Source organism: Gasterosteus aculeatus, chromosome 17, assembly GCF_964276395.1.
Source record: "Gasterosteus aculeatus chromosome 17, fGasAcu3.hap1.1, whole genome shotgun sequence".
Lineage (NCBI taxonomy): Eukaryota > Metazoa > Chordata > Actinopteri > Perciformes > Gasterosteidae > Gasterosteus > Gasterosteus aculeatus.
Genome location: NC_135705.1, coordinates 13118767 through 13144137, shown reverse-complemented (window position 1 = coordinate 13144137; position 25371 = coordinate 13118767). Strand labels below are relative to the sequence as shown.

At 38.4% G+C, this 25371-nt stretch overlaps 1 protein-coding gene across 1 annotated transcript in view; it reads left to right on the top strand.

The window, feature by feature from the left end:
• cpne5b (copine Vb) overlaps positions 1-4297 on the top strand; it is a 146791-nt gene extending 142494 nt beyond the window's left edge. The window contains exon 21 of the mRNA XM_078092396.1: positions 1084-4297. Coding sequence (XP_077948522.1) covers positions 1084-1275 — 192 coding nt within the window. The 3' untranslated portion in view covers positions 1276-4297. The remainder of the gene's footprint in view (positions 1-1083) is intronic.
• The last annotated feature ends 21074 nt before the right edge of the window (positions 4298-25371 follow it).

Genomic DNA, 25371 nt, shown 5'->3' with positions numbered 1-25371 from the left:
GTACGTGGTTCAACTAAGTCGATCAAATGTCCGATTATCCAGCTCAAATTACCGAGATGATTGACATCAGGCTATCTCGGTTCCTCAAAGGTGGATCGGCGCTCAAACCGTCTCATTAGTTTGAACCAGATGTCAATCATCAGGATGATCTTACGTCAGAAGGCGGAAGAGTCGATCACCGAAACCAGGATTTTTTTAACAGTATAACGGCAAACAAACTTAAAGGAAGAGCGTCTTTTTTCTCCGCTGACGAGCAGGAAATGATCATGAACACAAATGATGAGATAATATGTTAAGTTGAATCATTTCTGTCGGATGAATTTCATGTATTTATACATATTTTACGTTGTTCATTCTGTACGTCCATCGCAGTCTGTCCGTCCCAGTGAGGATCGCTCTGTGTCTCTCTAAAGGTTTCTTCCCTTCATTCTTCCCATCAAATACTTAATCATTGTTTGGGGAACCCGATCATCTCATCCTGAAAATTATCCGGCTAACTCAGTTAGCCACGTACGAGGAACAGGGCCCTGCTTCCAAAACATTTGTGTACACTTTTCACGAATCACAACACTAGCCTCAAAGTCCACATTGATTAATTGAATGTTGCCAGACAGAAGAAACCATATGTTTTCAAGTCCAGTAAAGGAATACTCTACCCAAATAATCATTTGTAGGATTGCCCACCAAATGTTGCCTTGAATTTGTAAAGGAAAGTTTTTCGCTCACACGAATCCTTAGTGATCAAAGAATCCAAAAACATGCATTGTAGCTAAATAAAATCTTCTGCATGAACAGCAGTTGCTCACTGTTTATGCAGATGTTTTTATTTTTATGCAGATTTCATAGTACTCGGCATACGACTGGATTACCAAGACTTGCAGAAATTTGTATTTAGTTTGGCTGTGGTTAAACAAAACCCCAGTTTCATTCTTTAGTTCTTGTTCTTTGTTTCACTTTGACGCATGCAAGAAAAACATTATTGTTACGTTAATACAGTTTTGATAATAATATGCAATTGGTCATTTGGGAAGGTTACTCCTGAATATTAGCATAGATATTAATTTTCTTCTTTTTTTCCCTTAGTTTGTTCCCTTCAGAGATTACATGGACCGGACAGGCAACCACGTGCTGAGCATGGCTCGGCTCGCTAAAGATGTGCTAGCAGAGATCCCAGACCAGTTCATCTCTTACATGAAGAGCCGGGGTATCAAACCCAACCCAGCACCACCCCCCTACACACCACCCGGACACACACACCACCACACGCAGATCTGAAGCCCTCCTTTTCGCTTTTTACTTAGGACTGACAGCATGCAGCAGCCACTCAGTGGCTCAGTGGGAACTCACTAGCTCCTGTTTTGAGCTGACACACTAGGAAATGGTTGTTTTGATTGCTATATCTTCCCAGTGACTATTGGAGCAGCTTTTTGAGGGGGGGGGTGTGACATATTCTTTTGGATGATTTCTCTCAGAGAGAGGCCCTAAATTGTAATCCAACATGAGGCAGACTTTCACGTCTAATATGACAGCAGATCGGTTCAAAAAGGTCATGTTGTGGTTTAAACTTGCGCCTGTCTTTCGTTGTTTCTCTAATTGTATTAGGATATGTGATCTTTGACCTAAGCCTTGCACCTCAGTGTTTTGTGTAGCATAATGCAGTTATATTTTTTAGTCACCTTTTTACTTCTGGAATTCATTTTTGTATTGGGGCATTACTTCCATCCATTATTAAGATCAATCAGACTTTTCATACCTTGAGGTGTCACGTCCACTCTTTATTAGGTCAATGTTTATAAGAACATGTTGTATGAGATTACTTCCCCATATCCCAGTATTTTTATTCTCCAATGTTATTTAGAACGTAACAGTATGATCATGATGTAACCATGTTAAATCATATTTAAACATTTTGGGTGCCGCCATTTATTATTTCTGAGGAAAGTCCCCTATTTATTCATTCATCAAGTTAAATGGATGTGTTCTTCAGCTGCAATTTGACATAAATTATTGGAAATATGACTCAGACTTGTTAAGGGCTCAGGCTTTCGAAGTGTAAACACACATTTTAGTGCTAATCTTAGTTCACCTTCCCGTATCTATTTCTTTGACATCAGTTTAGTGTGAAGTGTTGTGGATTAATTTATTCAGTTTTAACTATTTTCTAATTATTCTCCAACTCGTTGACTTTATCTATCTGACTCGTGATGAGGACCCACAGGTCCTCACAGACCAGGGACTCTCAGTAACACACACCAATAGAACACACTGGAGATCTGGATTCGTCAATTCAGAGATTTATTGGAGCTACACCACTCAAATAAACCAAGCGCTTTCCAGAAAGACACTAACGAGGCAATGATACAACACTTTAGTTAATATATTTCTTTGACCATTCGATAGAGTGAACCCTACCCTACAATCATAACTACGTAACTCTCTGCCTATTGTTGTGCCCCACTATTCTCCTCCCCGTCCTTCACTAGCCCCCCCCTATCGGGTGTGTTGGCTCCCTCATTCTGACTACGCACCTTATTATCCTGATATTCTCCCTCTATTCTCCCCCTATCAGGTATGTTGATGCTAGTCTAACTGGCTCATTCTGGTCGGTTGACCGTATGTCGCTGGCCCTCCGGTTCTGTCTCTTAGCATCTATATACACACAAAGGAGACCTTTGCCCCACTCCTGGTGTCTCTACACAATCTTGTCCAAAACCGTTGCTTGAAGGCACCTGCATGCTTCTGCAACTGCGTCTGCAGCTTTGCGCGCAGAACCATCAACTCGTTTCAATTCATGGTTCTAAAAGGCTTGGGTGGTTCTAAAAGGCTTGCGCGTGTAGTGGTGGTTGCAGAGCAATTCACCGCCAGAAGACGGCCTAGAGAATGCCGTCTTTGTGTGTGGAAGTCGTTGGTTTGTTTATTTACTCGACGTTTTGTGAAGATCTCCTTCCATGAATCGGAGGCCCTCTGCGCGTCCTTATAGTCCGCCAATGATGGGTTGTATAAGTGGTCATATTTCCGTATTTCTTCCAACAAAAGCTCTTAAATCTGATTCATTCTCTCTTCAAAAATCTTCCTTTTAAAAATAGCGGTATTATGCTATGAAATGTGAGACTCCGGAAAAGATGTAGTTAGTAGACCAATCAGAGTCTTGCGGGCTGCGTAAGGCTTGCGTAACTTTTGGTGCTAGTCTAGAAAAATTGGTCAACGCTCGCGAGCACGCAAGAAGGGGCAATAAAAGCCTGCAGGGGGCACGCAAGGGGCTCCTTGCTGAAAACGCTTTGCTGAAAAGATTTTGTCACAGAATGTTGGATATATCCTACGGCTGGTAAAAGAAATGGTTTGAGTAGTTGCCACATTGAGCTGCGGGCATGGCTGTAGCTCAATACATGCCAAGACATGGCTGTCTTGTTCATCTTCTTTCTAGCCTCAGCCTATTTTCAGCCTAACCTGAACATAAACTGCTTCCTTATCCATCTGTGTGAATATTTCCCTTTCTTTTTAAACAGACAAAGAGAGGCAGAAACAGAATTCATCTGAGCTGAAATGGTTTTCTTTAAATGTCTAATGTAGCAAACTAAAAGCCTTAAAAATGTGAAAGGCAGTAAGTGCATTTCATTCAGTCCTAAAAAACAGCACATGTATGACTCCTTGGTGAAGGAAAGGAAAATATTTGACGGGGATCAAAACAGCGATATGGTTGTCAATAAAAAAGAGTGGTCTTCTAGAGTGGGCTGGTTTGCATAAAGATTCCAACGGGACTTTATCGTTATGAGGAGACTCCTGGTATATGTTTGATATATTTCTGGGAATATTGCTGTATTGAATTATCTATTTTTGGAGTTTGGATGACAATCTATCAATCCGGTTCATTAAGTCATTAAGGTGACCTCCTAACACCATGGTTTATTAGTGTGATGGGTTTGACTGCATGTTTTCCTGGTGTAAAAGTGCCACCATGTGTATAATAGGAACCAGCCCAACCAGATCACATGCATGAGAGCGTCAAACAAGGCAGTGAGCTCTGTGGACAGTTGCTATTTCTTCTCTGCCTGGTTTTCTAAACTGTAACTCAAACTGTATCTAAATGAGCGTCTTACAGTCAAAACCTTTTTATATTCAATTTGTAAAATCTCACAATCTCTTTATTGTTTTGACCAGTTTTCCGATTTGCATGACTCCCTACTTTGAATGGGTTTTCATTGTACATGATTATTGTCATATGATGAGTTGTGAAATTCTTTGTATTGGATTGCCTTACCTAAAATCAATTAAAAAATGAATACTTTTATAAAATCTATATCATCATACTTTTATTTCAGTGGTCATTATTTTAATTTGTTATTGAGAAAGAAAAGAATGTAAGGCTGCTAATCGTTGTGTATGAACGGCACATTTCCATCATATTTTTTTTAAATCTTCAGCTTTTAAATGAAAAAAGAAACATACAAGAAGGCTGCAACTAAGGTCCACACAGGTTTTTACTAATGAATAAATATACAGTGCATCCGGAAAGTATTCACAGCGCTTCACTTTTTCCACATTTTTTTTTATGTTACAGCCTTATTCCAAAATGGATTAAATTAATTATTTTCCTCAAAATTCTACACACAACAACCCATAATGACAAAGTGAAAACTTTTTTTGCTAATTTTTAGCATGTATTCACAGGCTTTGCCATAACACTCAAAATTTAGCTCAGGTGCATCCTGTTTCCACTGATCATCCTTGAGATGTTTTTACAACTTGATTGGAGTCCACCAGTGCGAAATTTAGTTGATTGGACATGATTGAGAAAGGCACACACCTGTCTATATAAGGTATCACAGTTGACAGTGCATATCAGAGCATAAACCAAGCCATGAAGTCCAAGGAATTATCTGTAGACCTCCGAGACAGAATTGTATCGAGGCACAGATCTGGCCAAGGGTACAGAAAGATTTCTGCAGCATTGAAAGTCCCAATGAGCACAGTGGCCTCCATCATCTGGAAATGGAAGAAGTTTGGAACCACCAGGACTCTTCCTAGAGTTGGCCGCCAAGCCAGACTGAGCGATCGGGGGAGAAGGGCCCTAGTCAGGGAGGTGACCAGGAACCCGATGGTCACGCTGACAGAGCTCCAGCGTTCTATGAAGAGAGGAGAACCTTCCAGAAGGACAACCATCTCTGCAGCACTCCACAAATCAGGCCTGTTTGGTAGAGTGGCCAGACGGAAGCCACTCCTCAGTAAAAAGTTTGCAAAAAAGCACCTGAAGGAGTCAGACCACGAGAAACAAAATTTCCCTGATCTGATGAAACAAAGATTGACCTCTTTGGCCTGAATGCCAAGCATCATGTCTGGAGGAAAGCCGGCACTGCTCATCACCTGGCCAATACCCTCCCTACAGTGAAGCATGGTGGTGGCAGCATCATGCTGTGGGGATGTTTTTCAGTGGAAGGAACTGGGAGACTAGTCAGGTTTGAGGGAAAGATGAATGCAGCAATGTACAGAGACATCCTCGATAACATGCTCCAAAGCACTCTGGACCTCAGACTGGGGCGACGGTTTATCTTCCAACAGGACAACGACCCGAAGCACACAGCCAAGATAACAAAGGAGTGGCTTCGGCACAACTCTGTGAATGTCCTTGAGTGGCCCAGCCAGAGCCCTGACTTGAACCCGATTGAACATCTCTGGAAAGATCTGAAAATGGCTGTGCACCGACGCTCCCCATCCAACCTGATGGAACTTGAGAGGTTCTGCAAAGAAGAATGGGAGAAATTGCCCAGAAATAGGTGTGCCACACTTGTGGATTCATACCCAAGAAGACTTGAGGCTGTAATTGCTGCCAAAGGTGCTTCAGCAAAGTATTGAGCAAAGGCTATGAATACTTATGTTATGTTTTCGTTCTTTATTTTTAACAGATTTGCAAAAAACAGTTTTCACTTTGTCATTATGGGTTGTTGTGTGTAGAATGTTGAGGAAAATAATGAATTTAATCCATTTTGGAATAAGGCTGTAACATAACAAAATGTGGAAAAAGTGAAGCGCTGTGAATACTTTCCGGATGCACTGTATATGCTCAGATATCGTCCTCAAACGTTTTTTTGTGTGGAAGCCTTTTGTTGCACTGCTGTTGTAAAGTTAAATGAGTGCTAATGCCTCGACAATCAAGTTCTCAAGCAACCACCAGTAATAATGCATTTAATTTATATAGTGCTTTTCCAAATGCTCAAAGTCACTTTAAAACTAGACTTTACAACACTAAAGGAGGGTCAAACTTTCAGGAACAAACTGGTATACATGACTGCTATGCATAAACAAAAGCATTGATTTCTGTAATATATAGTCTCACCCCACCAAATGTCATGGACAAAGTCCATATTAACTTTATTGCATCTGCAAAACACACATATGCTTTCAACTGACATCTGATATCTGAGCAGAGGTGGGATCCTTTGGGAAGAGCTGTCGCTGATCACACAGGGCAATCCAAGTTATAAGGACCAGCTGTGAGCAGCACTACTACGATTTCTTCTCAAACTTACATTAAGCCACTTGAACTGATGGCGGGTTAGCCCACCAGCTCTTGATACAATGACTTCTTCTGCAGCAGTAGTAGCAGGAGTTTGTAATAGAGGTTAACCTATAAACATAATCAGTTTCAGATTGTACTAAAGTAAAGCACTACAATACAAGCATCAAAGTCCACAAAGAAGTGTTTGTAATGAAGGGCCTCTTTCAGAGAAAATATTTTAATTTAATTATTAAATCATGAATGTTGGTAAAGATGGAGCAAATTCAAATCACTTCATATACACTTCTGCTAAACAGCTTGTGATTTTTCCTAATAAACCATTTACTTTGGATATGATGTAGATAAGAGCAAATATTCACAATAACACACAATACAACACACGCACTAAACCGGCAGGTAAAAAAGCTAATATAAACAATGAGTGCGCCAACCAAAAAACAACCTCACTCGTCGTCCTCACGGTATCGTTGAGCCATTCCCTGTTGTGTTGGGTCTCAGAGTCTGGGAACCGAACAACAACAACAAAAAACACAATCATTTTAGGACAACACCCACTTTTCCCATAGGGCTACATATACAGATTTTTTAATGATCATATTTTATATTAATGACTCCGTTTGAGGGCATGTATGTATGTTATGGGACTTTGGTGTTATGATGCTGATTGTCTCTGCAAGCCATTCACTCAATATGTGTGCATACAAAGCTAATGCACATGTTATCTTTAAAAAGTCAAATAATTTAGATGCTGCAGAATGAAATTGCATTGTTTTGATGGTATGTGAACCAGGGAGGGGGAGCACATGACAAAAGAACATCACAAGTAGGGGAATGTCACCATCTTCTGGAGGTAAAACGCATTGCTCTGTGTCCTGATGTTGCCCAATCCCTTCAGGTATGGTCAAATTCTGGGTCCAACGGTTTTACCCATGATTCATTTCAAAGGGAAAAGTTTATTAACAAACTTGCTGACAAAAGAGACAAACCGCATATCAGAGAAGTCAATGCCGGTTGGATAGGCCTGCGGAGGAAGTGTTGCACCAGCCGCCTCTGCAGCTGGGTAAGGGAACACCAAGATTCCTTTCCTTAGTGTCAGAGAATTTGAACGGCTGCCACGTAAACTACTTCCGGGTCATCCTGCTATCATGATGTCTGAATTGTTTTACAACCAGATTACTTCAAACCGAGTTTTTAAAACGCACAAAACACAAGAATGCATTGGTTAATAGTGTTCTCATCAAACTGGCACCTCAGGAAAGTACATTTATCTGTTTTATGATGGTATCATGGTTTGTGAATAGTTTTGGTGCATTCATGACTATTAAGGCGTTTTCAGGCCGAGAAGGCTTAAAAACGCACAGAACACAAGAATGCATTGGTTAACAGTGTTTTCCTAAATCTAGCACCTTAGGAAAGTACATTTATCTGTTTTATGATGGTATCATGGTTTGTGAATAGTTTTCCAACCTTTTTTGTTCAAACTAAGTTTTGGTGCATTCATGACTATTAAGGCGTTTGCAGGCCGAGAGAACGCTGAAAACACACAGAACACAAGAATGCATTGGTTAACAGTGTTTTCCTAAATCTAGCACCTCAGGAAAGTACATTTATCCTTTTCATGATGGTATCATGGTTAGTGAATAGTTTACCAACCATTTTTGTTCAAACTAAGTTTTGGTGCATTCATGACTATTAAAGGCAATTGCAGGCCGAGAGAAAGCTGAAAACGCACAGAACACAAGAATGCATTGGTTAACAGTGTTTTTCTAAATCTAGCATCTCAGGAAGGTACATTCATCCTTTTCATGATGGTATCATGGTTTGTGAATAGTTTTCCAACCTTTTTGTTCAAACTAAGTTTTGGTGCATTCATATCTGTTAAGGCGTTTGCAGGCCGAGAGAAGGCTGAAAACGCACAGAACACAAGAATGCATTGGTTAACAGTGTTTACCTAAAACTAGAACCTCAGGAAAGTACATTTATCCTTTTCATGATTGTATCATGGTTTGTGAATAGTTTTCCAACCTTTTTTGTTCAAACTAAGTTTTGGTGCTTTCTTGACTATTAAGGCGTTGGCAGGCCGAGAGAAGGCTTAAAAAGGCACAGAACACAAGAATGCATTGGTTAACAGTGTTTTCCTCAAACCAGCACCTCAGGAAAGTACATTTATGTGTTTCATGATGGTATCATGGTTTGTGAATAGTTCTCCAACCTTTTTTGTTCAAACTAAGTTTTGGTGCAATCTTGACTATTAAGGCGTTTGCAGGCCGAGAGAACGCTGAAAACGCACAGAACACAAGAATGCATTGGTTAACAGTGTTTACCTCAAGCTAGCACCTCAGGAAAGGTACATTTATTTGTTTTATGATGGTGTCATGGTTAGTGAATAGTTTACCAACCATTTTTGTTCAAACTAAGTTTTGGTGCATTCATGACTATTAAAGGCAATTGCAGGCCGAGAGAAAGCTGAAAACGCACAGAACACAAGAATGCATTGGTTAACAGTGTTTTTCTAAATCTAGCATCTCAGGAAGGTACATTCATCCTTTTCATTATGGTATCATGGTTTGTGAATAGTTTTCCAACCTTTTTGTTCAAACTAAGTTTTGGTGCTTTCTTGACTATTAAGGCGTTTTCAGGCCGAGAGAAGCCTTAAAAACGCACAGAACACAAGAATGCATTGGTTACCAGTGTTTTCCTAAAACCAGCACCTCAGGAAAGTACATTTATCCTTTTCATGATGGTATCATGGTTTGTGAATAGTTTTCCAACCTTTTTTGTTCAAACTAAGTTTTGGTGCTTTCTTGACTATTAAGGCGTTTTCAGGCCGAGAGGCGGCTTAAAAACGCACAGAACACAAGAATGCATTGGTTAACAGTTTTTTCCTAAAACTAGCACCTCAGGAAAGTACATTTATCCTTTTCATGATGGTATCATGGTTAGTGAATAGTTTACCAACCATTTTTGTTCAAACTAAGTTTTGGTGCATTCATGACTATTAAAGGCAATTGCAGGCCGAGAGAAAGCTGAAAACGCACAGAACACAAGAATGCATTGGTTAACAGTGTTTTTCTAAATCTAGCATCTCAGGAAGGTACATTCATCCTTTTCATGATGGTATCATGGTTTGTGAATAGTTTTCCAACCTTTTTGTTCAAACTAAGTTTTGGTGCTTTCTTGACTATTAAGGCGTTTTCAGGCCGAGAGAAGCCTTAAAAACGCACAGAACACAAGAATGCATTGGTTAACAGTGTTTTCCTCAAACTAGCACCTTAGGAAAGTACATTTATCTGTGTTATGATGGTATCATGGTTTGTTAATAGTTTTCCAACCTTTTTTGTTCAAACTAAGTTTTGGTGCTTTCTTGACTATTAAGGCGTTTGCAGGCCGAGAGAAGGCTTAAAAAGGCACAGAACACAAGAATGCATTGGTTAACAGTGTTTTCCTCAAACCAGCACCTAAGGAAAGTACATTTATGTGTTTCATGATGGTATCATGGTTTGTGAATAGTTTTCCCAACTTTTTTGTTCAAACTAAGTTTTGGTGCTTTCTTGACTATTAAGGCGTTTTCAGGCCGAGAGGTGGCTTAAAAACGCACAGAACACAAGAATGCATTGGTTAACAGTGTTTTCCTAAATCTAGCACCTCAGGAAAGTACATTTATCCTTTTCATGATGGTATCATGGTTAGTGAATAGTTTACCAACCATTTTTGTTCAAACTAAGTTTTGGTGCATTCATGACTATTAAAGGCGTTTGCAGGCCGAGAGAAGGCTGAAAACGCACGGAACACAAGAATGCATTGGTTAACAGTGTTTTCCTAAAACCAGCACCTCAGGAAAGTACATTTATCCTTTTCATGATGGTATCATGGTTTGTGAATAGTTTTCCAATCTTTTTTGTTCAAACTAAGTTTTGGTGCTTTCTTGACTATTAAGGCGTTTTCAGGCCGAGAGATCGCTGAAAACGCACAGAACACAAGAATGCATTGGTTAACAGTGTTTTCCTAAAACCAGCAACTCAGGAAAAAACATTTATCTGTTTTATGATGGTATCATGGTTTGTGAATAGTTTCCCAACCTTTTTTGTTCAAACTAAGTTTTGGTGCTTTCTTGACTATTAAGGCGTTTGCAGGCCGAGAGAAAGCTGAAAACGCACAGAACACAAGAATGCATTGGTTAACAGTGTTTACCTAAAACTAGAACCTCAGGAAAGTAAATGTATCCTTTTCATGATTGTATCATGGTTTGTGAATAGTTTTCCAACCTTTTTTGTTCAAACTAAGTTTTGGTGCTTTCTTGACTATTAAGGCGTTTTCAGGCCGAGAGAAAGCTGAAAACGCACAGAACACAAGAATGCATTGGTTAACAGTGTTTTCCTAAAACCAGCACCTCAGGAAAGTACATTTATCCTTTTCATGATGGTATCATGGTTTGTGAATAGTTTTCCAACCTTTTTTGTTCAAACTAAGTTTTGGTGCATTCGTGACTATTTTAAGGCGTTTTCAGGCCGAGAGAAAGCTGAAAACGCCCAGAACACAAGAATGCATTGGTTAACAGTGTTTTCCTAAAACCAGCACCTCAGGAAAGTACATTTGTCCTTTTCATGATGGTATCATGGTTTGTGAATAGTTTTCCAACCTTTTTTGTTCAAACTAAGTTTTGGTGCATTCATATCTGTTAAGGCGTTTGCAGGCCGAGAGAACGCTGAAAACGCACAGAACACAAGAATGCATTGGTTAACAGTGTTTACCTAAAACTAGAACCTCAGGAAAGTAAATGTATCTTTTTCATGATGGTATCATGGTTTGTGAATAGTTTCCCAACCTTTTTTGTTCAAACTAAGTTTTGGTGCATTCATATCTGTTAAGGCGTTTGCAGGCCGAGAGAAGGCTGAAAACGCACAGAACACAAGAATGCATTGGTTAACAGTGTTTACCTAAAACTAGAACCTCAGGAAAGTAAATGTATCCTTTTCATGAATGTATCATGGTTTGTGAATAGTTTTCCAACCTTTTTTGTTCAAACTAAGTTTTGGTGCATTCATGACTGTTAAGGCGTTTGCAGGTCGAGAGAAAGCTGAAAACGCACGGAACACAAGAATGCATTGGTTAACAGTGTTTTCCTAAAACCAGCAACTCAGGAAAAAACATTTATCTGTTTTATTATGGTATCATGGTTTGTGAATAGTTTTCCAACCTTTTTTGTTCAAACTAAGTTTTGGTGCTTTCTTGACTATTAAGGCGTTTTCAGGCCGAGAGAAAGCTGAAAACGCACAGAACACAAGAATGCATTGGTTAACAGTGCTTTCCTAAAACTAGAACCTCAGGAAAGTACATTTATCCTTTTCATGATGGTATCATGGTTTGTGAATAGTTTTCCAATCTTTTTTGTTCAAACTAAGTTTTGGCGCATTAAGGCGTTTTCAGGCCGAGAGAAAGCTGAAAACGCACAGAACACAAGAATGCATTGGTTAACAGTGTTTACCTAAAACTAGCACATCAGGAAAGTACATTTATCTGTTTTATGATGGTATCATGGTTTGTGAATAGTTTACCAACCATTTTTGTTCAAACTAAGTTTTGGTGCATTCATATCTGTTAAGGCGTTCGCAGGCCGAGAGAAGGCTGAAAACGCACAGAACACAAGAATGCATTGGTTAACAGTGTTTTCCTAAAAACAGCAACTCAGGAAAAAACATTTATCTGTTTTATGATGGTATCATGGTTTGTGAATAGTTTACCAACCTTTTTTGTTCAAACTAAGTTTTGGTGCTTTCTTGACTATTAAGGCGTTGGCAGGCCGAGAGAAGGCTTAAAAAGGCACAGAACACAAGAATGCATTGGTTAACAGTGTTTTCCTCAAACCAGCACCTCAGGAAAGTACATTTATGTGTTTCATGATGGTATCATGGTTTGTGAATAGTTTACCAACCATTTTTGTTCAAACTAAGTTTTGGTGCATTCATATCTGTTAAGGCGTTTGCAGGCCGAGAGAAGACTGAAAAAGCACAGAACACAAGAATGCATTGTTTAACAGTGTTTTCCTAAAACCAGCACCTCAGGAAAGTACATTTATCTGTTTTATGATGGTATCATGGTTTGTGAATAGTTTTCCAATCTTTTTTGTTCAAACTAAGTTTTGGTGCATTCGTGACTGTTAAGGCGTTTTCAGGCCGAGAGAACGCTGAAAACGCACAGAACACAAGAATGCATTGGTTAACAGTGTTTACCTAAAACTAGCACACCAGGAAAGTAAATTTATCTGTTTTATGATGGTATCATGGTTTGTGAATAGTTTACCAACCATTTTTGTTCAAACTAAGTTTTGGTGCATTCATGACTATTAAAGGCAATTGCAGGCCGAGAGAAAGCTGAAAACGCACAGAACACAAGAATGCATTGGTTAACAGTGTTTTCCTAAAACTAGCACATCAGGAAAGTAAATTTATCTGTTTTATGATGGTATCATGGTTTGTGAATAGTTTACCAACCATTTTTGTTCAAACTAAGTTTTGGTGCATTCATATCTGTTAAGGCGTTTGCAGGCCGAGAGAAGGCTGAAAACGCACGGAACACAAGAATGCATTGGTTAACAGTGTTTACCTAAAACTAGCACATCAGGAAAGTAAATTTATCTGTTTTATGATGGTATCATGGTTTGTGAATAGTTTACCAACCATTTTTGTTCAAACTAAGTTTTGGTGCATTCATATCTGTTAAGGCGTTTTCAGGCCGAGAGAACGCTGAAAACGCACAGAACACAAGAATGCATTGTTTAACAGTGTTTTCCTAAAACCAGCACCTCAGGAAAGTACATTTATCTGTTTTATGATGGTATCATGGTTTGTGAATAGTTTTCCAATCTTTTTTGTTCAAACTAAGTTTTGGTGCATTCGTGACTGTTAAGGCGTTTTCAGGCCGAGAGGACACTGAAAAAGCACAGAACACAAGAATGCATTGGTTAACAGTGCATTCCTAAAACTAGAACCTCAGGAAAGTACATTTATCCTTTTCATGATGGTATCATGGTTTGTGAATAGTTTTCCAATCTTTTTTGTTCAAACTAAGTTTTGGTGCATTCGTGACTGTTAAGGCGTTTTCAGGCCGAGAGAACGCTGAAAACGCACAGAACACAAGAATGCATTGGTTAACAGTGTTTACCTAAAACTAGCACACCAGGAAAGTAAATTTATCTGTTTTATGATGGTATCATGGTTTGTGAATAGTTTACCAACCATTTTTGTTCAAACTAAGTTTTGGTGCATTCATGACTATTAAAGGCAATTGCAGGCCGAGAGAAAGCTGAAAACGCACAGAACACAAGAATGCATTGGTTAACAGTGTTTTCCTAAAACTAGCACATCAGGAAAGTAAATTTATATGTTTTATGATGGTATCATGGTTTGTGAATAGTTTACCAACCATTTTTGTTCAAACTAAGTTTTGGTGCATTCATATCTGTTAAGGCGTTTGCAGGCCGAGAGAAGGCTGAAAACGCACGGAACACAAGAATGCATTGGTTAACAGTGTTTTCCTAAAACCAGCACCTCAGGAAAGTACATTTATCCTTTTCATGATGGTATCATGGTTTGTGAATAGTTTTCCAATCTTTTTTGTTCAAACTAAGTTTTGGTGCTTTCTTGACTATTAAGGCGTTTGCAGGCCGAGAGAACGCTGAAAACGCACAGAACACAAGAATGCATTGGTTAACAGTGTTTACCTAAAACTAGCACATCAGGAAAGTACATTTATCTGTTTTATGATGGTATCATGGTTTGTGAATAGTTTACCAACCATTTTTGTTCAAACTAAGTTTTGGTGCATTCATATCTGTTAAGGCGTTTTCAGGCCGAGAGAACGCTGAAAACGCACAGAACACAAGAATGCATTGTTTAACAGTGTTTTCCTAAAACCAGCACCTCAGGAAAGTACATTTATCTGTTTTATGATGGTATCATGGTTTGTGAATAGTTTTCCAATCTTTTTTGTTCAAACTAAGTTTTGGTGCATTCGTGACTGTTAAGGCGTTTTCAGGCCGAGAGAACGCTAAAAACGCACAGAACACAAGAATGCATTGGTTAACAGTGTTTACCTAAAACTAGCACATCAGGAAAGTAAATTTATCTGTTTTATGATGGTATCATGGTTTGTGAATAGTTTACCAACCATTTTTGTTCAAACTAAGTTTTGGTGCATTCATATCTGTTAAGGCGTTTTCAGGCCGAGAGAACGCTGAAAACGCACAGAACACAAGAATGCATTGTTTAACAGTGTTTTCCTAAAACCAGCACCTCAGGAAAGTACATTTATCTGTTTTATGATGGTATCATGGTTTGTGAATAGTTTTCCAATCTTTTTTGTTCAAACTAAGTTTTGGTGCATTCGTGACTGTTAAGGCGTTTTCAGGCCGAGAGGACACTGAAAAAGCACAGAACACAAGAATGCATTGGTTAACAGTGCATTCCTAAAACTAGAACCTCAGGAAAGTACATTTATCCTTTTCATGATGGTATCATGGTTTGTGAATAGTTTTCCAATCTTTTTTGTTCAAACTAAGTTTTGGTGCATTCGTGACTGTTAAGGCGTTTTCAGGCCGAGAGAACGCTGAAAACGCACAGAACACAAGAATGCATTGGTTAACAGTGTTTACCTAAAACTAGCACACCAGGAAAGTAAATTTATCTGTTTTATGATGGTATCATGGTTTGTGAATAGTTTACCAACCATTTTTGTTCAAACTAAGTTTTGGTGCATTCATATCTGTTAAGGCGTTTGCAGGCCGAGAGAAGGCTGAAAACGCACAGAACACAAGAATGCATTGTTTAACAGTGCTTTCCTAAAACTAGAACCTCAGGAAAGTACATTTATCCTTTTCATGATGGTATCATGGTTTGTGAATAGTTTTCCAATCTTTTTTGTTCAAACTTAGTTTTGGTGCATTCGTGACTGTTAAGGCGTTTTCAGGCCGAGAGAACGCTGAAAACGCACAGAACACAAGAATAGATTGGTTAACAGTGTTTTCCTAAAACCAGCACCTCAGGAAAGTACATTTATCCTTTTCATGATGGTATCATGGTTTGTGAATAGTTTACCAACCATTTTTGTTCAAACTAAGTTTTGGTGCATTCATATCTGTTAAGGCGTTTGCAGGCCGAGAGAAGGCTGAAAACGCACAGAACACAAGAATGCATTGTTTAACAGTGTTTTCCTAAAACCAGCACCTCAGGAAAGTACATTTATCTGTTTTATGATGGTATCATGGTTTGTGAATAGTTTTCCAATCTTTTTTGTTCAAACTACGTTTTGGTGCATTCGTGACTGTTAAGGCGTTTTCAGGCCGAGAGAAAGCTGAAAACGCACAGAACACAAGAATGCATTGGTTAACAGTGTTTACCTAAAACTAGCACATCAGGAAAGTAAATTTATCTGTTTTATGATGGTATCATGGTTTGTGAATAGTTTACCAACCATTTTTGTTCAAACTAAGTTTTGGTGCACACATATCTGTTAAGGCGTTTGCAGGCCGAGAGAAGGCTGAAAACGCACGGAACACAAGAATGCATTGGTTAACAGTGTTTACCTAAAACTAGCACATCAGGAAAGTAAATTTATCTGTTTTATGATGGTATCATGGTTTGTGAATAGTTTTCCAATCTTTTTTGTTCAAACTAAGTTTTGGTGCATTCGTGACTGTTAAGGCGTTTTCAGGCCGAGAGGACACTGAAAACGCACAGAACACAAGAATGCATTGGTTAACAGTGCTTTCCTAAAACTAGAACCTCAGGAAAGTACATTTATCCTTTTCATGATGGTATCATGGTTTGTGAATAGTTTTCCAATCTTTTTTGTTCAAACTAAGTTTTGGTGCATTCGTGACTGTTAAGGCGTTTTCAGGCCGAGAGAACGCTGAAAACGCACAGAACACAAGAATGCATTGGTTAACAGTGTTTACCTAAAACTAGCACATCAGGAAAGTAAATGTATCTGTTTTATGATGGTATCATGGTTTGTGAATAGTTTACCAACCATTTTTGTTCAAACTAAGTTTTGGTGCATTCATATCTGTTAAGGCGTTTGCAGGCCGAGAGAAGGCTGAAAACGCACAGAACACAAGAATGCATTGTTTAACAGTGCTTTCCTAAAACTAGAACCTCAGGAAAGTACATTTATCCTTTTCATGATGGTATCATGGTTTGTGAATAGTTTTCCAATCTTTTTTGTTCAAACTTAGTTTTGGTGCATTCGTGACTGTTAAGGCGTTTTCAGGCCGAGAGAACGCTGAAAACGCACAGAACACAAGAATAGATTGGTTAACAGTGTTTTCCTAAAACCAGCACCTCAGGAAAGTACATTTATCCTTTTCATGATGGTATCATGGTTTGTGAATAGTTTTCCAATCTTTTTTGTTCAAACTTAGTTTTGGTGCATTCGTGACTGTTAAGGCGTTTTCAGGCCGAGAGAACGCTGAAAACGCACAGAACACAAGAATAGATTGGTTAACAGTGTTTTCCTAAAACCAGCACCTCAGGAAAGTACATTTATCCTTTTCATGATGGTATCATGGTTTGTGAATAGTTTTCCAATCTTTTTTGTTCAAACTAAGTTTTGGTGCATTCGTGACTGTTAAGGCGTTTTCAGGCCGAGAGAACGCTGAAAACGCACAGAACACAAGAATGCATTGGTTAACAGTGTTTACCTAAAACTAGCACATCAGGAAGGTAAATTTATCTGTTTTATGATGGTATCATGGTTTGTGAATAGTTTACCAACCATTTTTGTTCAAACTAAGTTTTGGTGCATTCATATCTGTTAAGGCGTTTGCAGGCCGAGAGAAGGCTGAAAACGCACAGAACACAAGAATGCATTGTTTAACAGTGCTTTCCTAAAACTAGAACCTCAGGAAAGTACATTTATCCTTTTCATGATGGTATCATGGTTTGTGAATAGTTTTCCAATCTTTTTTGTTCAAACTTAGTTTTGGTGCATTCGTGACTGTTAAGGCGTTTTCAGGCCGAGAGAACGCTGAAAACGCACAGAACACAAGAATAGATTGGTTAACAGTGTTTTCCTAAAACCAGCACCTCAGGAAAGTACATTTATCCTTTTCATGATGGTATCATGGTTTGTGAATAGTTTTCCAATCTTTTTTGTTCAAACTAAGTTTTGGTGCATTCGTGACTGTTAAGGCGTTTTCAGGCCGAGAGAACGCTGAAAACGCACAGAACACAAGAATGCATTGGTTAACAGTGTTTACCTAAAACTAGCACACCAGGAAAGTAAATTTATCTGTTTTATGATGGTATCATGTTTTGTGAATAGTTTACCAACCATTTTTGTTCAAACTAAGTTTTGGTGCATTCATATCTGTTAAGGCGTTTGCAGGCCGAGAGAAGGCTGAAAACGCACAGAACACAAGAATGCATTGTTTAACAGTGCTTTCCTAAAACTAGAACCTCAGGAAAGTACATTTATCCTTTTCATGATGGTATCATGGTTTGTGAATAGTTTTCCAATCTTTTTTGTTCAAACTTAGTTTTGGTGCATTCGTGACTGTTAAGGCGTTTTCAGGCCGAGAGAACGCTGAAAACGCACAGAACACAAGAATAGATTGGTTAACAGTGTTTTCCTAAAACCAGCACCTCAGGAAAGTACATTTATCCTTTTCATGATGGTATCATGGTTTGTGAATAGTTTACCAACCATTTTTGTTCAAACTAAGTTTTGGTGCATTCATATCTGTTAAGGCGTTTGCAGGCCAAGAGAAGGCTGAAAACGCACAGAACACAAGAATGCATTGTTTAACAGTGCTTTCCTAAAACTAGAACCTCAGGAAAGTACATTTATCCTTTTCATGATGGTATCATGGTTTGTGAATAGTTTTCCAATCTTTTTTGTTCAAACTTAGTTTTGGTGCATTCGTGACTGTTAAGGCGTTTTCAGGCCGAGAGAACGCTGAAAACGCACAGAACACAAGAATAGATTGGTTAACAGTGTTTTCCTAAAACCAGCACCTCAGGAAAGTACATTTATCCTTTTCATGATGGTATCATGGTTTGTGAATAGTTTTCCAATCTTTTTTGTTCAAACTTAGTTTTGGTGCATTCGTGACTGTTAAGGCGTTTTCAGGCCGAGAGAACGCTGAAAACGCACAGAACACAAGAATAGATTGGTTAACAGTGTTTTCCTAAAACCAGCACCTCAGGAAAGTACATTTATCCTTTTCATGATGGTATCATGGTTTGTGAATAGTTTTCCAATCTTTTTTGTTCAAACTAAGTTTTGGTGCATTCGTGACTGTTAAGGCGTTTTCAGGCCGAGAGAACGCTGAAAACGCACAGAACACAAGAATGCATTGGTTAACAGTGTTTACCTAAAACTAGCACATCAGGAAAGTAAATTTATCTGTTTTATGATGGTATCATGGTTTGTGAATAGTTTACCAACCATTTTTGTTCAAACTAAGTTTTGGTGCATTCATATCTGTTAAGGCGTTTGCAGGCCGAGAGAAGGCTGAAAACGCACAGAACACAAGAATGCATTGTTTAACAGTGCTTTCCTAAAACTAGAACCTCAGGAAAGTACATTTATCCTTTTCATGATGGTATCATGGTTTGTGAATAGTTTTCCAATCTTTTTTTTTTCAAACTTAGTTTTGGTGCATTCGTGACTGTTAAGGCGTTTTCAGGCCGAGAGAACGCTGAAAACGCACAGAACACAAGAATAGATTGGTTAACAGTGTTTTCCTAAAACCAGCACCTCAGGAAAGTACATTTATCCTTTTCATGATGGTATCATGGTTTGTGAATAGTTTTCCAATCTTTTTTGTTCAAACTAAGTTTTGGTGCATTCGTGACTGTTAAGGCGTTTTCAGGCCGAGAGAACGCTGAAAACGCACAGAACACAAGAATGCATTGGTTAACAGTGTTTACCTAAAACTAGCACATCAGGAAAGTAAATGTATCTGTTTTATGATGGTATCATGGTTTGTGAATAGTTTACCAACCATTTTTGTTCAAACTAAGTTTTGGTGCATTCATATCTGTTAAGGCGTTTGCAGGCCGAGAGAAGGCTGAAAACGCACAGAACACAAGAATGCATTGTTTAACAGTGCTTTCCTAAAACTAGAACCTCAGGAAAGTACATTTATCCTTTTCATGATGGTATCATGGTTTGTGAATAGTTTTCCAATCTTTTTTGTTCAAACTTAGTTTTGGTGCATTCGTGACTGTTAAGGCGTTTTCAGGCCGAGAGAACGCTGAAAACGCACAGAACACAAGAATAGATTGGTTAACATTGTTTTCCTAAAACCAGCACCTCAGGAAAGTACATTTATCCTTTTCATGATGGTATCATGGTTTGTGAATAGTTTTCCAATCTTTTTTGTTCAAACTAAGTTTTGGTGCATTCGTGACTATTAAGGCGTTTTCAGGCCGAGAGAAAGCTGAAAACACACAGAACACAAGAATGCATTGGTTAACAGTGTTTTCCTAAAACCAGCACCTCAGGAAAGTACATTTATCCTTTTCATGATGGTATCATGGTTTGTGAATAGTTTACCAACCATTTTTGTTCAAACTAAGTTTTGGTGCATTCATATCTGTTAAGGCGTTTGCAGGCCGAGAGAAGGCTGAAAACGCACAGAACACAAGAATGCATTGTTTAACAGTGTTTTCCTAAAACCAGCACCTCAGGAAAGTACATTTATCTGTTTTATGATGGTATCATGGTTTGTGAATAGTTTTCCAATCTTTTTTGTTCAAACTAAGTTTTGGTGCATTCGTGACTGTTAAGGCGTTTTCAGGCCGAGAGAAAGCTGAAAACGCACAGAACACAAGAATGCATTGGTTAACAGTGTTTACCTAAAACTAGCACATCAGGAAAGTAAATTTATCTGTTTTATGATGGTATCATGGTTTGTGAATAGTTTACCAACCATTTTTGTTCAAACTAAGTTTTGGTGCATTCATATCTGTTAAGGCGTTTGCAGGCCGAGAGAACGCTGAAAACGCACAGAACACAAGAATGCATTGGTTAACAGTGTTTACCTAAAACTAGAACCTCAGGAAAGTAAATGTATCCTTTTCATGATTGTATCATGGTTTGTGAATAGTTTTCCAACCTTTTTTGTTCAAACTAAGTTTTGGTGCATTCGTGACTGTTAAGGCGTTTTCAGGCCGAGAGAACGCTGAAAACGCACAGAACACAAGAATGCATTGGTTAACAGTGTTTACCTAAAACTAGCACATCAGGAAAGTAAATTTATCTGTTTTATGATGGTATCATGGTTTGTGAATAGTTTACCAACCATTTTTGTTCAAACTAAGTTTTGGTGCATTCATATCTGTTAAGGCGTTTGCAGGCCGAGAGAAGGCTGAAAACGCACAGAACACAAGAATGCATTGTTTAACAGTGCTTTCCTAAAACTAGAACCTCAGGAAAGTACATTTATCCTTTTCATGATGGTATCATGGTTTGTGAATAGTTTTCCAATCTTTTTTGTTCAAACTTAGTTTTGGTGCATTCGTGACTGTTAAGGCGTTTTCAGGCCGAGAGAACGCTGAAAACGCACAGAACACAAGAATAGATTGGTTAACAGTGTTTTCCTAAAACCAGCACCTCAGGAAAGTACATTTATCCTTTTCATGATGGTATCATGGTTTGTGAATAGTTTTCCAATCTTTTTTGTTCAAACTAAGTTTTGGTGCATTCGTGACTGTTAAGGCGTTTTCAGGCCGAGAGAACGCTGAAAACGCACAGAACACAAGAATGCATTGGTTAACAGTGTTTACCTAAAACTAGCACATCAGGAAAGTAAATTTATCTGTTTTATGATGGTATCATGGTTTGTGAATAGTTTACCAACCATTTTTGTTCAAACTAAGTTTTGGTGCATTCATATCTGTTAAGGCGTTTGCAGGCCGAGAGAAGGCTGAAAACGCACAGAACACAAGAATGCATTGTTTAACAGTGCTTTCCTAAAACTAGAACCTCAGGAAAGTACATTTATCCTTTTCATGATGGTATCATGGTTTGTGAATAGTTTTCCAATCTTTTTTGTTCAAACTTAGTTTTGGTGCATTCGTGACTGTTAAGGCGTTTTCAGGCCGAGAGAACGCTGAAAACGCACAGAACACAAGAATAGATTGGTTAACAGTGTTTTCCTAAAACCAGCACCTCAGGAAAGTACATTTATCCTTTTCATGATGGTATCATGGTTTGTGAATAGTTTTCCAATCTTTTTTGTTCAAACTAAGTTTTGGTGCATTCGTGACTGTTAAGGCGTTTTCAGGCCGAGAGAACGCTGAAAACGCACAGAACACAAGAATGCATTGGTTAACAGTGTTTACCTAAAACTAGCACATCAGGAAAGTAAATTTATCTGTTTTATGATGGTATCATGGTTTGTGAATAGTTTACCAACCATTTTTGTTCAAACTAAGTTTTGGTGCATTCATATCTGTTAAGGCGTTTTCAGGCCGAGAGAACGCTGAAAACGCACAGAACACAAGAATAGATTGGTTAACATTGTTTTCCTAAAACCAGCACCTCAGGAAAGTACATTTATCCTTTTCATGATGGTATCATGGTTTGTGAATAGTTTTCCAATCTTTTTTGTTCAAACTAAGTTTTGGTGCATTCGTGACTATTAAGGCGTTTTCAGGCCGAGAGAAAGCTGAAAACACACAGAACACAAGAATGCATTGGTTAACAGTGTTTTCCTAAAACCAGCACCTCAGGAAAGTACATTTATCCTTTTCATGATGGTATCATGGTTTGTGAATAGTTTACCAACCATTTTTGTTCAAACTAAGTTTTGGTGCATTCATATCTGTTAAGGCGTTTGCAGGCCGAGAGAAGGCTGAAAACGCACAGAACACAAGAATGCATTGTTTAACAGTGTTTTCCTAAAACCAGCACCTCAGGAAAGTACATTTATCTGTTTTATGATGGTATCATGGTTTGTGAATAGTTTTCCAATCTTTTTTGTTCAAACTAAGTTTTGGTGCATTCGTGACTGTTAAGGCGTTTTCAGGCCGAGAGAAAGCTGAAAACGCACAGAACACAAGAATGCATTGGTTAACAGTGTTTACCTAAAACTAGCACATCAGGAAAGTAAATTTATCTGTTTTATGATGGTATCATGGTTTGTGAATAGTTTACCAACCATTTTTGTTCAAACTAAGTTTTGGTGCATTCATATCTGTTAAGGCGTTTGCAGGCCGAGAGAACGCTGAAAACGCACAGAACACAAGAATGCATTGGTTAACAGTGTTTACCTAAAACTAGAACCTCAGGAAAGTAAATGTATCCTTTTCATGATTGTATCATGGTTTGTGAATAGTTTTCCAACCTTTTTTGTTCAAACTAAGTTTTGGTGCATTCGTGACTGTTAAGGCGTTTTCAGGCCGAGAGAACGCTGAAAACGCACAGAACACAAGAATGCATTGGTTAACAGTGTTTACCTAAAACTAGCACATCAGGAAAGTAAATTTATCTGTTTTATGATGGTATCATGGTTTGTGAATAGTTTACCAACCATTTTTGTTCAAACTAAGTTTTGGTGCATTCATATCTGTTAAGGCGTTTGCAGGCCGAGAGAAGGCTGAAAACGCACAGAACACAAGAATGCATTGTTTAACAGTGCTTTCCTAAAACTAGAACCTCAGGAAAGTACATTTATCCTTTTCATGATGGTATCATGGTTTGTGAATAGTTTTCCAATCTTTTTTGTTCAAACTTAGTTTTGGTGCATTCGTGACTGTTAAGGCGTTTTCAGGCCGAGAGAACGCTGAAAACGCACAGAACACAAGAATAGATTGGTTAACAGTGTTTTCCTAAAACCAGCACCTCAGGAAAGTACATTTATCCTTTTCATGATGGTATCATGGTTTGTGAATAGTTTTCCAATCTTTTTTGTTCAAACTAAGTTTTGGTGCATTCGTGACTGTTAAGGCGTTTTCAGGCCGAGAGAACGCTGAAAACGCACAGAACACAAGAATGCATTGGTTAACAGTGTTTACCTAAAACTAGCACATCAGGAAAGTAAATTTATCTGTTTTATGATGGTATCATGGTTTGTGAATAGTTTACCAACCATTTTTGTTCAAACTAAGTTTTGGTGCATTCATATCTGTTAAGGCGTTTGCAGGCCGAGAGAAGGCTGAAAACGCACAGAACACAAGAATGCATTGTTTAACAGTGCTTTCCTAAAACTAGAACCTCAGGAAAGTACATTTATCCTTTTCATGATGGTATCATGGTTTGTGAATAGTTTTCCAATCTTTTTTGTTCAAACTAAGTTTTGGTGCATTCGTGACTGTTAAGGCGTTTTCAGGCCGAGAGAACGCTGAAAACGCACAGAACACAAGAATGCATTGGTTAACAGTGTTTACCTAAAACTAGCACATCAGGAAAGTAAATTTATCTGTTTTATGATGGTATCATGGTTTGTGAATAGTTTACCAACCATTTTTGTTCAAACTAAGTTTTGGTGCATTCATATCTGTTAAGGCGTTTGCAGGCCGAGAGAAGGCTGAAAACGCACAGAACACAAGAATGCATTGTTTAACAGTGCTTTCCTAAAACTAGAACCTCAGGAAAGTACATTTATCCTTTTCATGATGGTATCATGGTTTGTGAATAGTTTTCCAATCTTTTTTGTTCAAACTTAGTTTTGGTGCATTCGTGACTGTTAAGGCGTTTTCAGGCCGAGAGAACGCTGAAAACGCACAGAACACAAGAATAGATTGGTTAACAGTGTTTTCCTAAAACCAGCACCTCAGGAAAGTACATTTATCCTTTTCATGATGGTATCATGGTTTGTGAATAGTTTTCCAATCTTTTTTGTTCAAACTAAGTTTTGGTGCATTCGTGACTGTTAAGGCGTTTTCAGGCCGAGAGAACGCTGAAAACGCACAGAACACAAGAATAGATTGGTTAACAGTGCTTTCCTAAAACCAGCACCTCAGGAAAGTACATTTATCCTTTTCATGATGGTATCATGGTTTGTGAATAGTTTACCAACCATTTTTGTTCAAACTAAGTTTTGGTGCATTCATATCTGTTAAGGCGTTTGCAGGCCGAGAGAAGGCTGAAAACGCACAGAACACAAGAATGCATTGTTTAACAGTGTTTTCCTAAAACCAGCACCTCAGGAAAGTACATTTATCTGTTTTATGATGGTATCATGGTTTGTGAATAGTTTTCCAATCTTTTTTGTTCAAACTAAGTTTTGGTGCATTCGTGACTGTTAAGGCGTTTTCAGGCCGAGAGAAAGCTGAAAACGCACAGAACACAAGAATGCATTGGTTAACAGTGTTTACCTAAAACTAGCACATCAGGAAAGTAAATTTATCTGTTTTATGATGGTATCATGGTTTGTGAATAGTTTACCAACCATTTTTGTTCAAACTAAGTTTTGGTGCATTCATATCTGTTAAGGCGTTTGCAGGCCGAGAGAACGCTGAAAACGCACAGAACACAAGAATGCATTGGTTAACAGTGTTTACCTAAAACTAGAACCTCAGGAAAGTAAATGTATCCTTTTCATGATTGTATCATGGTTTGTGAATAGTTTTCCAACCTTTTTTGTTCAAACTAAGTTTTGGTGCATTCGTGACTGTTAAGGCGTTTTCAGGCCGAGAGAACGCTGAAAACGCACAGAACACAAGAATAGATTGGTTAACAGTGTTTTCCTAAAACCAGCACCTCAGGAAAGTACATTTATCCTTTTCATGATGGTATCATGGTTTGTGAATAGTTTTCCAATCTTTTTTGTTCAAACTAAGTTTTGGTGCATTCGTGACTGTTAAGGCGTTTTCAGGCCGAGAGAACGCTGAAAACGCACAGAACACAAG